The sequence below is a fragment of the Hyperolius riggenbachi genome, chromosome 1 (genome assembly GCF_040937935.1).
Source record: "Hyperolius riggenbachi isolate aHypRig1 chromosome 1, aHypRig1.pri, whole genome shotgun sequence".
Lineage (NCBI taxonomy): Eukaryota > Metazoa > Chordata > Amphibia > Anura > Hyperoliidae > Hyperolius > Hyperolius riggenbachi.
In genome coordinates, this window is record NC_090646.1 from 150497410 (window position 1) to 150512981 (window position 15572).

Consider the following 15572-nt stretch of genomic DNA (forward strand, 5'->3'; position numbering starts at 1 on the left):
GGTTTTGAACTAGATCATCTCCTCATGGGGGGTTCACATGGATTTCTTTATTTTCAAAATGTACTTAGTGAATTGCAGTTGCTCCGTCCAACTGCCAAAAAAGTGTACGGTACGGAGAGCAGAGAGGCTGGCCAGCATCTTTGTATAAATCTTTTTTCAGGGAATGTCTTTATAAAGAATAAAGGCCAAGCTGAGAATCCCCTATGGAGATATGGACTAGCCCAAAATCTGTCGGTGATGTCAGATTTCTACTACTTACTGTAAATGACAGAAACATAGGAGAGAAGTCATGTATGGCTCATTTTACTCAGGAAGAAACATACTTCTTATTTGTGTGTGTTTTAAATTTTAAGATTTTCACGACAGTTCCTCTTTAACCAATTAACTTTCCTGGACGTAAAAGTTACGTCCAGGAGGCCATGTGCGCCTGTACTGCGCCTGCGCAGTACAGCCCGGCGGACGTCCGATGACGTCAGCGCGCCCGCGTTGGGACGCAGAAGTGCCAGGCCTTGGAGCGCAGAAGAGCCCGACCTGGCAGCCGACCTGGCCAGGTCGGGTTTGCCACTGGAGACCACCGGGCGCCTGCGGAGCGGCGGCGAGGGCACCTCCTGCCTGCCACGGGCTGGAGGAAGCCCCAGGTAAGTGGAAATTGATTTTTATTTTTTTACTCCCCTCCCTGAACCTTCCCTTTAAGAACATTTCTCCTTATACTACTTCTTCCAAAATCAGGCTGTACTCAGTGCCTCTCATCTTAAAACACAAGACTTTCATTTCTTTTAAAACTTTAGATTGCACTTACACTACCCACAGATACAGTGTGTGTGTGTGTGTGTGTGTGTGTGTGTGTGTGTGTGCGTGCGTGCGTGCGTGCGTGCGTGCGTGCAAGCGTGCGTGCGTGCGTGTGTGTGCGTGTGTGTGTGTAAAGCTGCGTACTCACCGCCAAACGGCTCCCCCTTGACGACGGTTATCAGCGATGCCTCTTCCTGTCGGCGGTTTAAATGTGAGGTCACGCGACATACACGGCGGCGTGAGCGAGACTACCAGCGATCGTAGTACTCTGCGCAGTATGGTCTGGGATCTTAAAAATCCGATCCACCGTGTTGGTCTGTAGTCATTGGCGCGACGTTTGCACTGTGGTTCTGTACCCACCCAACGGCATCGTGTAGAAATCACCGGTCGTCGCACAAATCGTTGGGAAAATCGCCAGGTGGGTACGCAGCTTAAAGGGAACCTTAGCTGTAAAAAAAAAGTGTTTTACTTACCTGGGGCATCTACCAGCCCCCTGCAGCCATCCTGTGTCCTCGCCCTAAAATTTTACGCATTACAACCGTAACACGTAAAAATGTACTTGTTAATGTCTGCAATAGCTTCCTGCACCAGCAGGGATGCGTAAAAACGTACACATGGCAGCTGGTCGACTCCCAGTCGGCAAGAATGAAACTAGCTGGCAGCGGGGGACCAGAGGAGCCATAAGTGACTGCGAGGGCACAGGATGGCTGCAGGGGGCTGGTAGATGCCCCAGGTAAGTAAAACCCTTTTTTTTTTTTTTTTTTTTTTTTTTATACAGTTAAGGTTCCCTTTAAGAATCCTCCCTCTCTCATGAACCAGTTGCTAAAGAAGTCCCTCTCTCCATCCACATTCCACCCAACATCAACCTCACTTACTTCCTGGTCTCATCCACATGATCACTGCATTAGGTCCGCCCTAAATGTTTCGCAATATAACTCATCAGGAGCTTGGTATTAGACACTAGACTACTGTACTTTTCAGTAATTTTTCACCAAAAAATATTTTGTAGATCACATTAAAAAGTCTCCTGGGAGAATTTAGGAGAGCATGTAATGTAATCAGGACCTCTGTTTCACTTTCTACTGTAATGTACAGTTTCTGTGAAATATAGTCTGGCATCTGTTGTTTCTTCCTTTGTGTATGACATGGTCACACCTGGCTGACTCACTTAGCAGCTGAATCCAGGGAAGACAGAAAGCAAGTTTTACTGCAGTTTCCAAGCACTTTATTACCTCTATACCCTCTTTACACTTATTTATTATCTGGCTTACTATTAGCTTTGCCTTCTTCAATTTTGGGTATAGATGTGCTTTAAATTCTATCTTCGCTTTGAAGTCCTTGATGTAAATAGACTTCTTAACTTTCCATCTCAGAATTCACTCACTAAAATACAAATACAGGAATGTTTCGCTAAGAACGGGACAGCATGTGCCAAACTGATAGCAATCTCTGTTACAGTTCTATCCGCCTCCAGCATGCAGATTTAGGTCTGCTATAATCATTATGCGAGAAGTCAAATCCCCTTCTCCATTTTCATTGCTGAAACACTATTTGGCAGTCTGTGTTGTAAGAAATTAACGGGGAAAAAAATTAGAGATCCCTATCTGTAGTCGGCTAAGCCCAGCAGATGAAGGAGAAATGCACACAGCATCATGCTTTTTTTTCTATCAAAGCAGCAAAGGTAATTAAGTTGCAGAAATTTTTCATCTGATCTGGCTCCCTTTAGTGCCATTGCAGAAAGCATCATTTATGATTCTGCTGGCTTAGAAACAACACGCACAAGGTATGTGCTTTCTAAGGTGCATTATGACGAACAGCCGGCATTGTTCTATTTATTCTGCTGTGAAGTGTTTGTATAAATTGCATTTTAACAGTTTTGTCTATTTTGTCATTGCTCAATGCATACATTGAGATAATGGCCAGATTCTCCACTGCACAGAGTATAGGGAGCCCTGGTGAAAGCATCTGTAAATCTCCCGTCGGGGTTCCTCATTGGTCTATTGACCAATGAAGAGACTTGGGGGCAGATTCAAAGATGCTTTATGTCAGAGCTCCCTATACTCTGCTATTGCAGCAGAGCTAAGAACCTTGGCAAATACATAATTGTAATTCCCACCAGGTATTCCCATTGGTATATATGCTGACCAGTGGGAGGTAGTAAGAAGGAATACTGTATATAGAGCAATAGGATACCCTACAGAACTGCTGCAGTAGTTGTATAGAGAGACCCGTGATGAAGCACCTTTGAATCAGTCTCTAACATTCCCCATTGATCCTTTTAACTGACTAATGGGAATCCTCCTCAGGAGGGATTCTCAGTGGTCTAATAAAAGGACCCATGGAGAGCCACAGAGGCAGTGTCAAAGGAATTATGGGTTCTGTGGAGCAACAGGCCATCCTGTGATCAAACAGATAGAAGAAAGAAGAAAACAGATAAAAGTGCAGAATACAGTAAGAAGAGAAGTATAAAAAAGATAGAGGTATGCAGAAGAAAATGTCAAAGAAGAAAGAATACAGAAGAAGAAGATTTGTCTCTGAATCAAGTTTACAGAATAAGAAAGAAGGCTTTAGAACAAAAGATAGTAGTATACAGGAGAATAAACGTTTTTTGTTTCTTTTCCTGTTAAGCTTTAACATTTAATCCTTTATTTTCAATAGATAGGTGGTCAAATATAACTCCCCTTTCCTACTTACCCTGGTGGAAATCGACATTTGGGGTTTCTCTTATTAAAGTAATTTAAAATTCCACCATAATTCCTGCCAGGGATACATCCATGTGCATGATGAGTCCCTTGCTTGTCATGGTCACGGGCTTTTTAAGAAAGGGGAAGAACTTCTGCCCCCTTCTTGAAGAGTCAAACCCACGTGGACCATGTGAGCTGGTGTTGTTCAAGTTGTGGAGTCCCATGCTGTTCAGTTCAACCATTCGGGCAAAACCAGTGGGCATGTGACACAATGGGGTTTAAAAGCATGTTTCTGGCATGAATGCTGTAACATGTCTCTTTGTTAAAGCAGGTGATAAGTTTAGTGCTTATTTTGTAATTTCTGATGCTAAAAGCCAGTAAGAATCAGATGTAAATAAAAAAGTATCCAAATAAGTTCTGTTGCTGCATCCCCCCCTCCCCCAGGCAAACGAATATTCACCCAGCACCTGAGACAACCTCTATGCCAGCATTTATACTTACCTGGGGCTTCCTCCGGCTTATGCCCTCCTTTGCTTCCTCACCGTTCTCCCCATTCTGCTCTGTTCATTTACAAGCTTCCCCAGCAAAAGGGCTCTGGTCGCATCTGTCCAACTGCAGTGCGCATTTACGGCAATGCATGGCAGGAGATGTAGTCTGTGGATGCAAAAACATCTCTGTACCTGCATCCGCAGACTTCCCAGCATGCATTGCGAAGGTTCAATTAAAAAATGTTTTGTCCCTAATCCTCAGTTCCCTTTAAGAATATCCCCTTCTTTAAAAATGTATCAGTAAGTATATGAATCTCTTTGCAAAGGTGCCATCTTAATATTAGGCTCTTCCAAATATAATCAGCCTTGGTTGTTATATTAGAAACACTCTATTACAAATCATATTTGGAGAAATCCTTTCTCACGGTAAAACAAAGAGCTGAAAGCAAAAAAAAGAGCAGAAACCCAAAGCTATAAATAATAAATTTGGAAGAACAAAATCTGGCCATGTTTTACAAAAGTGTTATCCTCTACCTAAGGCTGTAGAGCAGACTCATGATGGTTTCTCTTTAAGAAGGAGAATAAATTGCCCTCCCACTGGGTGACACAGAAATAAACTCACCACAGCCTTCGCTCGGGGAAACTTTGATAGAAACTTCCTAGTTAGGATCATAATTCTGACTAGTTAGAGGACCACAAGGTTCTTGTAACAAAGAAACACAGCTGGGGCACAGGCAGAACAAAGCTTTGTCAACCCCTTTCCTTGTACATTCCAGAAGCTTTCTTTTGATCATAAAGCAGTTCCCGTCTCTGTCCAGTTTTACAGCCAAAACACAGGTCAAATATCAGTGTGTTTTAATGTAATATTCATTTCTGGGCCTTTCAGATAAGAATATGCCTGGGTCTGTGCTGTGTAAAAAGCTCCTATCAAAGGAAGTCCCATCTCCATGGGCCACGTTGGTGCACAATATGACTGTGATCAGACAGACGATGCAGATAAAGCCAGGCAACAATGAGATTTTTTTTTTAAAAGAAAGAATACATTTTTCTATTCTTACCTGTGCCTAAAATCTTTATTTCTGGGTGGAGGCAGAAAAAGAAGAGAGTCATAGTAAATCAGATGTTGTTAGAAGGGAAAAAGGATGAAGATGGAATTGATTCTGGTGGAAATGACAGGTACCCTAATGAGCATGCCACATATTCTGTATACTATATTCCAGACAGCATCACATGAGGTTTAGTTAGTCAGTTTGGGGAAAAGAAACAAACACTTTGTAAGGAAAGTACTTTGATTGTTATCTTGGAACATTTCTCAGGTATACGAGCAGAATAGATCTGAGAGGTATGTTAAAAAAACACTTTACAAGTAGCAAGTCATTACAGATATTACAGGGTCAGGCAATGCTACCTTAACCATAGCATCCCCCATGCGTTACATGTTGGCCATAAATGGGCTGATCTGAAAGAGTTTATTGTTTTATTGTGCAATTTGTTGGGTTGTTGTCAGATGTTAACTTTTTTGAATTCCTATTTTTTTTGAGAATATTTGGCTTACTTCTGCTGATTGGGATACCTCTACAGAGGTCTATCAGGGGCCTAATAGTAAGGAACTGAGGCATGTACCTCTTGTTTTCATTCACAGTACCTGAGCTGATATAATCTTGCTGTAACACTAGATTTGGCCAGCAGTAGACACTGCCTGTCCAATTCCGTTTATTTTTCTACTCGGTGCAGTCATAAACAAGGCTTTTCCAGCTTTAGTAAACTACCTTTTATTCACAAGCTCAGAGAAAGACACAACTTTACATGACTGAAATGACACACTTTCCATGGAATAGGAATCTGCTAAAGACATTACAGCGTGTTGTGAGTTATTCAATGCTATTCTAAAAGCAACTAATCACAAACGTGGCTGTAGAAACTGAGAAAGTGCTCAACTGATAATCATTGGAGGTTACCATTAGTAAAATATTGTTGCTGCGTGTGAAAATGATCAGTACATCCAGAGATATAAAAAGCTTATTGTGGAACTTTAACCAATTCTACCATATTGTTTTTATTGACCTGAGGAAACAGAGGCTGATCCTCTGTGAAACGCGTTGTCTGTACCCGCCTTCATCTTGTATGCCCAATAAATCATTTTTAGCCACCTAGCATTTCCCGCTGTTTGAATAATTCAGTCGCTGTGGTGTTGCCTAGTAACCGCATGATGCCTATTACCCTGCCTACAGCTGCTAACGCCTATATAGCTAGGAGGACGTTGCTTGGGTTGGGTTGAATCAGCGTCCCCTATACATACCTGGACCAATGCCATCCAACAAAAGAGTCTGTGCTGCCTCCCCTGGAGGACTCTGCATCTGGCCACCTCCATGAGAGCTTGGTCCCTGGCTGGCCTGAAAGGGACACGTCTTCTCTGGCTGGTTTCTGCAAACAGCCTCAATTGAATCAGGTGAGACCTGTCCTGGTCAGTACAATATACAGACCGACATATCTTTCATAGAGCGCTCTCTCTTTTCTGTCTTTTATGTCATTACCAAGGCCCTGACAGTTTGCTGTTTGTGAACTGAGTTGCATTGTAGGAAATAACGGCTTTCTCCAACTGCTAAGCAAGCAATATCTCCCTTTGTGCATAGAACTCTCAGAAACAAATATTCCATACAGATCACCTGGCAGAACCAAAGATGTCACTACATTTCAGAATGTAAATCAGGGAGAGGAAAGATTTAAAATGGGCAAACACTGAGTAAATAATCTATAAATGAATATTCTAAACAATAAGCTATTTTATTCATTCTGTGATTTTCACTACAGTTCCCCTTTAAAGAGACACTGAAGGGAAAACAAATTATGATATCATAAATTGGTTGTGTAGCACGGGTAATTACTAGAACATTGGTAGCAAAAAAAAAATATTCTCATATTTTTATTTTCAGTTATACAGCTTTTTTTTTATAACATTGCATCATTCTCTAATATTTGCTTTTTAAACATTACTCAGCATTCTAAATGTTTTTATAGAACAGGCAGTGAACGTTTGAACTGTCCTGAACTCTTCTCTGCAAAAGAAAAACACAATACACTTGAGATAACCTAATCAGAAGTCAGAGCTCTCTGCAACTTTCAAAGTTGTAGAGCTCAATGGCTATTTGCATAGATAACAACTGGAGTTTCTTAACTCTTCCTGTACTGGAAACAAATATTAGACCTATGTCTCTGCTCCTAATGCTTTATTTCTTAACTGTACTACACAACCAATTCGTTATATCATAATTTTTTTTCTCGCTTCAGTGTCTCTTTAAATGAACTGCAAAGTGAAAGTAATATGAATGGAACTCCTGAACTTCCCTATTGGTCAGTGAAACTGTCAATTAAATTAAAAGACCTAGCTAAACTTTATACATTGATGAGATATGCAAAATTCCTGCTGGGGAGGTCATTTTCCTATTTGTGACCTGCCAAAGGCAAAAGATAAAATCATAATAATAATGGAAAAAAATAAGGAGGAAAAAAAGGTTGTTTTTCATAATTCTTCAGTTGCCTTAGGGATGTATAATAATTCTTGTTAATAGGGGAACTATACTTATGCTGTCCTCAGTATGACCTTGAGGGATTCACCTACTCACCATTTTTTAATAAGCACAATTTATGAACAGGATGAAGACCCATACTCTGAATGGCTAATCCTATTGACCAATCAGAATGTGATCTTGGCCAGTATGACTTTTTTTTTTAACACGTTATTAAACGGGCACTGTGGCAAAAAATTGTAACATTTTAAATATGTGCAAACATAGACAAATACGAAGTATGTTTTTTCCAGAGTAAAATGAGCCATAAATTACCTTTCTCCTATGTTGCTGTCACTTACTGTAGGTAATAGAAATCTGACATTACCGACAGGTTTTGGACTAGTCCATCTCTTCATAGGGGATTCTCAGCAAGGCTTTTATTCTTTATACAGATATTCCCTAAAAAGGATATAAACAATGATGCTGGCCATCTTCCCTGCTCACTACACAGTTTTTTTAGCAGTTGGACAGAGCAACTGCCATTCACTAAGTGCTTTTGAACATAAATAAATCCCTGAGAATCTCCCATGAAGAGATGGACTAGTCCAAAACCTGTCCCTTCTGTCAGATTTCTACTACCTACTGTAATTGACATCAAAATAGGAGAAAAGTAATTTATGGCTCATTTTACTCTGGAAAAACATACTTCTAATTTGTATATGTTTGCACGTATTTTGAATTTTTTTTTTTTTTATCATAGTGCCCCTTTAAAGGGAACCTAAACTGAGAAGGATATGGATTTTTCCTTATAAAATAATACCAGTTGCCCAACTCTCCTGCTGATCATGTGTCTCTAATACTTATAGCCACAGCCCCTCAACAAGCATGCAGATCATGTGCTCTGACTGAAGTCAGACTGAATTAGCTGCATGCTTGTTTCAGGTGTGAGATGCAGATACTACTGCAGCAAATTGGTCAGCGGAAGAGTCAGGCAACTGGTATTGTTTAAAAGGAAATATCCATATCCCTCTCAGTTTAGGTTCCCTTTAACCATCCTGGCTTTCAATTAATTGCGGCCATTCTATTTTAAAAAAAAGGGTATGGAGAGGCTGAGCCGGCGTGGGCTCCAGGGGTGGGGATGTATTCTGTGGTGATCGGGGGGGGGGGAACAGAGCGGGCCGGCGGTGATCGGGGAGGTGATGTAGCTATCCAAGTGCTAGCTACACACCCCACAGAAAATTTTATTTAAAAAGACCCTCCAGGGGCTGAGCAATCCCCCGCGGCGGTAATGGATGAGCTGAGCTTCTCATTACCGCCAAGGTGGTTAATGACTTCTGCCTGTTATTAATTTTATTTTTAACATGTTATGAATGACTTCTGCCTGTCAGTAGACTGTAATAAGAGGGGTTTCAAGGGCAATGGATTTTTGTCAATCAAAATGGTTATTTGTGATTCACTATTTATTTACAACTTGCTACCAATTCTGTTGGATTTCTTTGGCCACCTGCTACTGTGTTCCTGACAGTCCCTCGCAATGAGCTGCCTCCTCATTTTGCTTCCTCCTCCTCAACAAAAAACAGAGCCAGCACATTTGTCACAAAAGATTATTTTTGGGGACAAAAGTCTATTCTGTACACAAAGCTCCAGTATTGTCACTCAGTGAATTTTAGCAATCCTTTCACCACACGCCAAAAAAGCATAACAGACATTGAAATTTGGAACAGAAACTGTGAATACGGAAAATGATTTCCCGGGAACACTGTGGTCATCTGTATCCGGTATGTTATATCTCTGGATCTGTGTATCAATTTGACAAGCAGTTTTCAGTGAAAGCAAATTCTGTTCATGTCTTATGTTGTTGTATAAACAGGAATTTCAGCCCATCTATAGCCAGCATGATCCATAGTCCTTTGCATGAGAAATCCTCTTACAAGGAACAATCAAAGCTCAAAATATGCCATTTCAATGTGGAAAAAATACATTTATTTACCTCCTACGCAGCAGAAATTAAAGAAGAAATGCACCGATCATTATAAAGAAATATCAATAAATAGGATTAACAAAAATGCACACAGGTGATTGGAATTATATAAAAATAACGCACAAAAAAGCTAAACTTATAATGAAAGCAAATGTAAGCTGTTAAAGGGGTTTTTCTAATTAAGCAATGATACAGATTATTACATTGACTCTACTTTCTAAGCTAGCTTCGGGTTCCCTCTGCTGGGCTCTTGTATCAAGTTACATACAGTTGTTATCTTTTCATTCCAAACATGGAAGTGGGCGGCCCCCAAGCTGCTACCTGGAGAGTTTGGAATCTGCAATCCACTTTTTCTATAAATTAGAAAGCCCCCTTATCTGACATGATGCTACAAACAAGCCAAGGCTAGCAAGACTCTGCTGTGATGGTGCTATTAACAAAGATAAAGGTAAACAGCACATAACAGTACAAATGGGTATCACTACAAAGTAATATGACATGAAGGAGGCAGAGTGACCTTACCTAAGCTCCAGCACACTGGTGACATTCCCTGATGGAAATATGCGGCGGATGAAGTTGAAATCTCCCACGTACAAGCTTCCATCTATGCCACACGCCAAAGCCACAGGGGCCAGGAGTTTGTTGCCATCAGCCTGACCATTGCAGCTCGGGCATGAGATGCTGCGCCGTCTGCCATTTCCCATGATGGTGCTGATGACAGGTGGCTGCTGGGATATAAACTGATTTTCACCATTCCCTTTGTAAAGTATACCTGCAAGTAAACAGAAAAAATAGCCAGTAATGTTCATTTCCGTTTTAGAAACCATAAAAGAGAAAGTGATCAATTCTACATATTTACATATAAAAACAACCTAAATACCAGTAGTAGTTTTTTTTGGGGGGGGGTAAGGGAATGAAGTTCTAAGCAGATGTGGATACAGTTAGGGTTAGGATTAGGAATGCCTGTTAAATTGAAGGGGAGAAGGAGAGCCAAACCCAAATCCAACTGAAATCCAAAGCACATAATGTAAAGAGGTGGCTCACATATCCTGCTCATTTCCAATGCTAATGGTTACACCAAAAAGCTGAGCTTTGTTGCTAAACAGCATATGCCTGGAATTACCACTGAGAAGGTTGCAGCCAAAAAGAACAGTTTTCATCATGCTTCTTTGCACCCTATGTGATTTAAGAGATACTTTTTTTTTTTTTTTTTTTTTAGCATCAATCGTTAATAAACCAACCCAATATTATACAATACCTTGGTCCAATATGTAAATAAAATTAGTTTAAGTTAAGGGTTAATGATAGGGATATTTCATGATAGGCCTAGGCTCAGGTCATTGTTAGACTTACTAGGGTTACATGTACGGTAAGTATGACATTCTTAGTAGCTACCGTATATCGGATAGCAGTACCACTTGCAGCAGCTGGATAGACACTGCAATGAGTCGCCTATATACTTTATGACTATGTCCGTATAATGCTAACTTTCACTTCTGCATGGTAACCAAATGGTGCCCACCCCAACTTTTGCACCACCATTAAACATACTAGTAGATTGTGTGATGGAGGCCATTTTGAAAGCAAAAAAACATTAACTGATAACTGTATTAGCCACATGAGCTAGGAAAAGTGGCATTTGTGACCCCCTAAGGCACACATCTCAAACTCCGGCCCACGGGCCAAATCTGGCCCTCAGTGCCAATAAATCTGGCCCTCAAGGGGTTTCCCCACTTTGCATTATGTTTGACCCATTCTAGACCACCAGGGAAGCTATATTGGAGGTGAAGCCCTAGAACACCAAGGAAACCATATGGGGATGTAGGTGGAAAGCACTAAACACAAGGGAACTGTATAGGGGAGGGTGGGGGCCACTAGACACCAGGGAACTGTATAGGGGAGGGAGGACCACTAGGCACCAGGGATTTGTATAGAAGTTGGAGGGGGGCAATTAAACACCAGGGAACTTTATAAGGTGCATGAAAACATAAAGATACAGAGACCGGGCACCGTCCTGTTACTGCATTTATTCACTGTCCGCAGCCAGATGACATGTAGTATTGAGTAATAAACATCAAACCTGTCAGCAGTCTTGCATCAAATATCGTGGATACATCCAGTGAGGCCTGCAGGGAGGTGTGGTGACCAGGGGGTGATGGATGTGCACATCCATTACCCCCTGGTCACCACACCTCCCTGCAGGCCTCACTGGATGTATCCACGATATTTGATGCAAGACTGCTGACAGGTTTGATGTTTATTACTCAATACTACATGTCATCTGGCTGCGGACAGTGAATAAATGCAGTAACAGGACGGTGCCCGGTCTCTGTATCTTTATGTTTTCATGTAACACTAGGAACTTTCTTCCTTTCTTCCATACTGGTAGCACGTCACTGTGCATGTCATGTTGCGGCCAGAGAAGTGAGGACCTGTATATGCCACACTAGAGCGGACGTTGCTCTCCCTCACCATTGCCGGGTGCCCAGCTTCTACCTCTCAATTTATCCCACAAACTTTATAAGGTGGCCACACTGGCCAGTAGACACTGAGGTTGGCCCGCGACTTGGTCCCAGTGTTTCGGCTCACTTTGTATTTGAGTTTGACACCCCTGCCCTAAGGCAAGAAAACCTGTTATCATTTCTGTGACACTGACACCGAACACAGAACAAAAAGTCATTGCGTTAATTGTATAAAATGTGTGTGTGTTGCCTGTGGCAGTGCTGTCCTTTTTGAGTCACACACTCATATATGGAAAAAGCTGCTGTGTTTAGGGATGTGGAATTTTCTGACAGATTGATCAGCATAAAGCTTCTGCTCAACTTGTCCTATCAAGCCACCTTCCTTTTCTCTCTCCTCATTAATCAGCTTAGAAGCCTATACCTTGTCCCTCCCCTCAGGGATAACTGCTTAGGTCTCACAATTCACAAACAGCCCTCCTCTCTGCATGGGTCAACGTGCCTCAAATTGTCTGCCATTTACAAGCATGTGTAATTGGTAGGAGATAATCTCATTCTAATTATATAACATCTATTCACTGGCGTAACAATAGGGGATGCGACCCCTGCTGTCGTGGGGGGGGGCCCCCTAGGGCCCGCTCGGGGACTTTTTGGGGGCAGGAGGGGTCGTAGCATAAGAGGAGAGCTGTGGCCGCAGATCGGTGGGGAGGGGGGTAATTACCCCCCCCCCTCCCTCACCTCGGGCTCACCTCTCAGCACTCCCTTCCTGCAAGCAATCATTGGTGGTGCTCGTGGCAGCCGCGGCGGCGGCAGACAAGCTGAGCACATACCTCCTTCTGGTCGGAGGTCTCCGATCACTAAGTGCTTTATGGAACTTCCTGTGTTCCGGAATTTTTTTTGCAGGGGGCCCGGGGCTTTCTAGGTACGCCCCTGCATCTATTCCTGTTTTATGTGGCAGTTTTGATGTTTGTGATGGGCATTATTTTTAAGCAAAAACTCAGGAAGACAACCAGCCAAGTGGATTTTTTTTCAAAGAAGATGAAGATGGCAGCCTCCAAATGTTTATCAGATCAAGTTTCTTTGTTAAGTGTCCATGCTACTGATCTACAGATATAAATAATCTAGAGAAATATTAATTTACTGTGTAAAGAACAGGAACATTTAACAAGACCTTGTGTTTGACTTGCATAAAAAAAAAAAGTTATTGAAACTCTTACTCTTCAGTTGTCCTATAGAAAAATAACAGGTAAAAAAGAAAATCCACTAGGCTTCTGTAAGCTGCAATCACACAATGCCTGTAATGCATTTCTACTGATAAAGTGTCCTTCTACCTAAGTATTTAAAGAGAATATCAAGCTGTAGGGTAAAATAATGATACTTTTTGATACTTAAAGTGCTTAAATCATCTACATGAAAAAAGCATTTTCTACATGAAAATATGTGAAGTAAATGCATTACATGATGTAGATGCACTTAATGCACCCACACAATTCTTTATAATGTTTTTCAGTTGAAAGTGACCCCTGCAATTTCTCTCATTGAAATACATTCAAGTTGCCATGTTATTCATACCTAAAAAGCATTGCTTTGCCAATGTATGTACATTGCTATATAATGTTGCTGCTCAGCGCTGAAGAATGGGGATGTCTCTGTGTGATGGGAGCGGCCATCTGACTTTTTTTTGTTTTTTGTGTGCAAATTCTGAAAATGCTTAATATAATGCTACAAGCATGTTAGATTTTCCTTAGCCAAATGTGTCCGCAAGTGTCTCCAGACATCACCCCTCTTGTGATTCAGGGAAACAGATAACGCTCGCTTGATGGATATTGTTCTTGTAAGGACTGACAGATCTCTTGTCTTCCTTCAGTCACTATGCCCAGGGACGCATCTAGACCAAGCTGTGCCTGGGGCAAGGTCAGGTTTTGGCACCTAAAGGTCAGGTTTTGGCACCTAAACTGCCATTCCCCATCCAAATTTTGCTGCCTTTTTAAGAATTCAACAAACTGCGCCTGGGGCAAGAGACCCGCCTGCCCCCCCCCCCCCCCCAGATCTGTCCCTGACTATGCCCCAATCTAACACCATGCTTTTAACCTATAGACAAGCCCCCAGGCGTCCCCCCTCCCCCCTCTATGACTGGGAGACAAGTTTGCTTTCCCAACTACAGTTACCCCCAGAACTTTAGCATGCAAAGCATAATGACTGAGGCCAGGAAGACTTGAGTACCACCAAAACTAACTGAGCTGTGAGACAGGTTTATACGCAGTCAAGCAATCCAGGGTCATATATAGTAATTAGATGGCAGTTAATTAGAGGACCATGCAATATCGTAGTCAACAAGCCAGAGGTCATGCACAAACAGACAATACAAGTACAAGGGATGAGATGGTCAAAAACTAGCACAGGTTGGTCCATGCAGCAGACAGAGAATCAGGTCACAAGCAAGGTTACAAGCCAAGTAACAGGTGTAAGATACAAGGTACTCCCACAGCAGCTAGCGCTAACAACTTAACACTATCACAGGCAACAAACAAGTGTGAAATTCCAGCTTAAATACTACCAGCAGCCAATCAGGAAGCCCCACTTAGTCAGCCAGCAATGGAACGCACAGCCTGCCACCGGTAAGTGGCTCTGCATAGTCATTCACTTCCTGCTTCAGAGGCTGCACTGGAGAGCGTACGTCGAGCGTCCCCTTTTGACTAGCAACAACAGGGGAAGTCTGTAATCACAAACATGTGAAAACCACAGAGATGCCAACTGCAAATAGGGAACCAGGCATCCGGCTGTCCCGTCTCCCAGAAACTACAGATCCATCGCTGGAACCAGGCTGAGGTGAGATTGTGACAGTTCTTGCAAGAACATCCTTTGACGTTCCCACAGCGAGGACCTGCTTGCTTGTTCTCCTCCTTCCCATCTCTGGACCACATTGTTAATTGTGGCTATATCAGTGCTCAGATACTGTATCAGCAGAGGGGGGGGTTTAGCATGAATACCTTCTGAGCAAAATCATATTCAGCACAGCTTTTCTAATAAGGGCTGGTTCACACTGTAAGCTTTTCTAAGAGCTTGTTAATGTAATACTATGTGTGATAGAATTTAGATTTTAGATGATTTAGAATATCACATTGCTCAAGTGAGAACACACACATCTAAAATTACATTTGCAAGAGCTTTTCATATCACAAGTGCTTTGAAATGCGCTCGTAGTGTGATCCAGGCCTCAGAGGATTTTTTAAGCCCCTTATAATGTCCTAGTGATTCTGGGTCACCATAAGCTTTCTGGGTACTCCGTAGTATATATTTAGAAAATAATTAGCAGTAAGTGAAATAAATTTCAAAATCTCCAGCAAGACAAACAAAACCTCTTCCGAAAATGGAAAACTTTGAAACATTAGAACTAATGAGTTTGTTTACGTTTTTTATTCTTGGCTCCATCCACCAAGCCTCTCCCCTTATTTATCCTCTCATTATGATACGAGGGTGATCTGCGGCTGCTTATTGATTTCTGCAGCTCTAACAAACGGCAATGCAATAAACCGGCCATCATTTTTCCCTTTTCGCGAGTGTTTCTCAATCAATACACTTCTTAATTACAAGAAATATCAGAAATCATAACAAGTTTGAAAATAAAGTTGGGGATAGAAATGTTCCTTTTTGTATTACAC

The 15572-nt window shown here is 41.8% G+C and overlaps 1 protein-coding gene across 20 annotated transcripts in view; it reads right to left on the reverse strand.

Annotated features, from left to right (window-relative positions):
• Nucleotides 1–15572, reverse strand: part of TENM3 (teneurin transmembrane protein 3) — a 1708801-nt gene that overhangs the window by 78234 nt on the left and 1614995 nt on the right. For 15 of the 20 annotated variants that reach the window (XM_068278748.1, XM_068278756.1, XM_068278759.1 and 12 more), the window contains 2 exons: nucleotides 9973–10223; nucleotides 5020–5042 (listed from right to left, as the gene is read on the reverse strand). In XM_068278748.1, coding sequence (XP_068134849.1) covers nucleotides 5020–5042; nucleotides 9973–10223 — 274 coding nt within the window. The remainder of the gene's footprint in view (nucleotides 1–5019; nucleotides 5043–9972; nucleotides 10224–15572) is intronic. The other 5 variants (XM_068278755.1, XM_068278753.1, XM_068278757.1 and 2 more) reach the window with 2 other exon arrangements.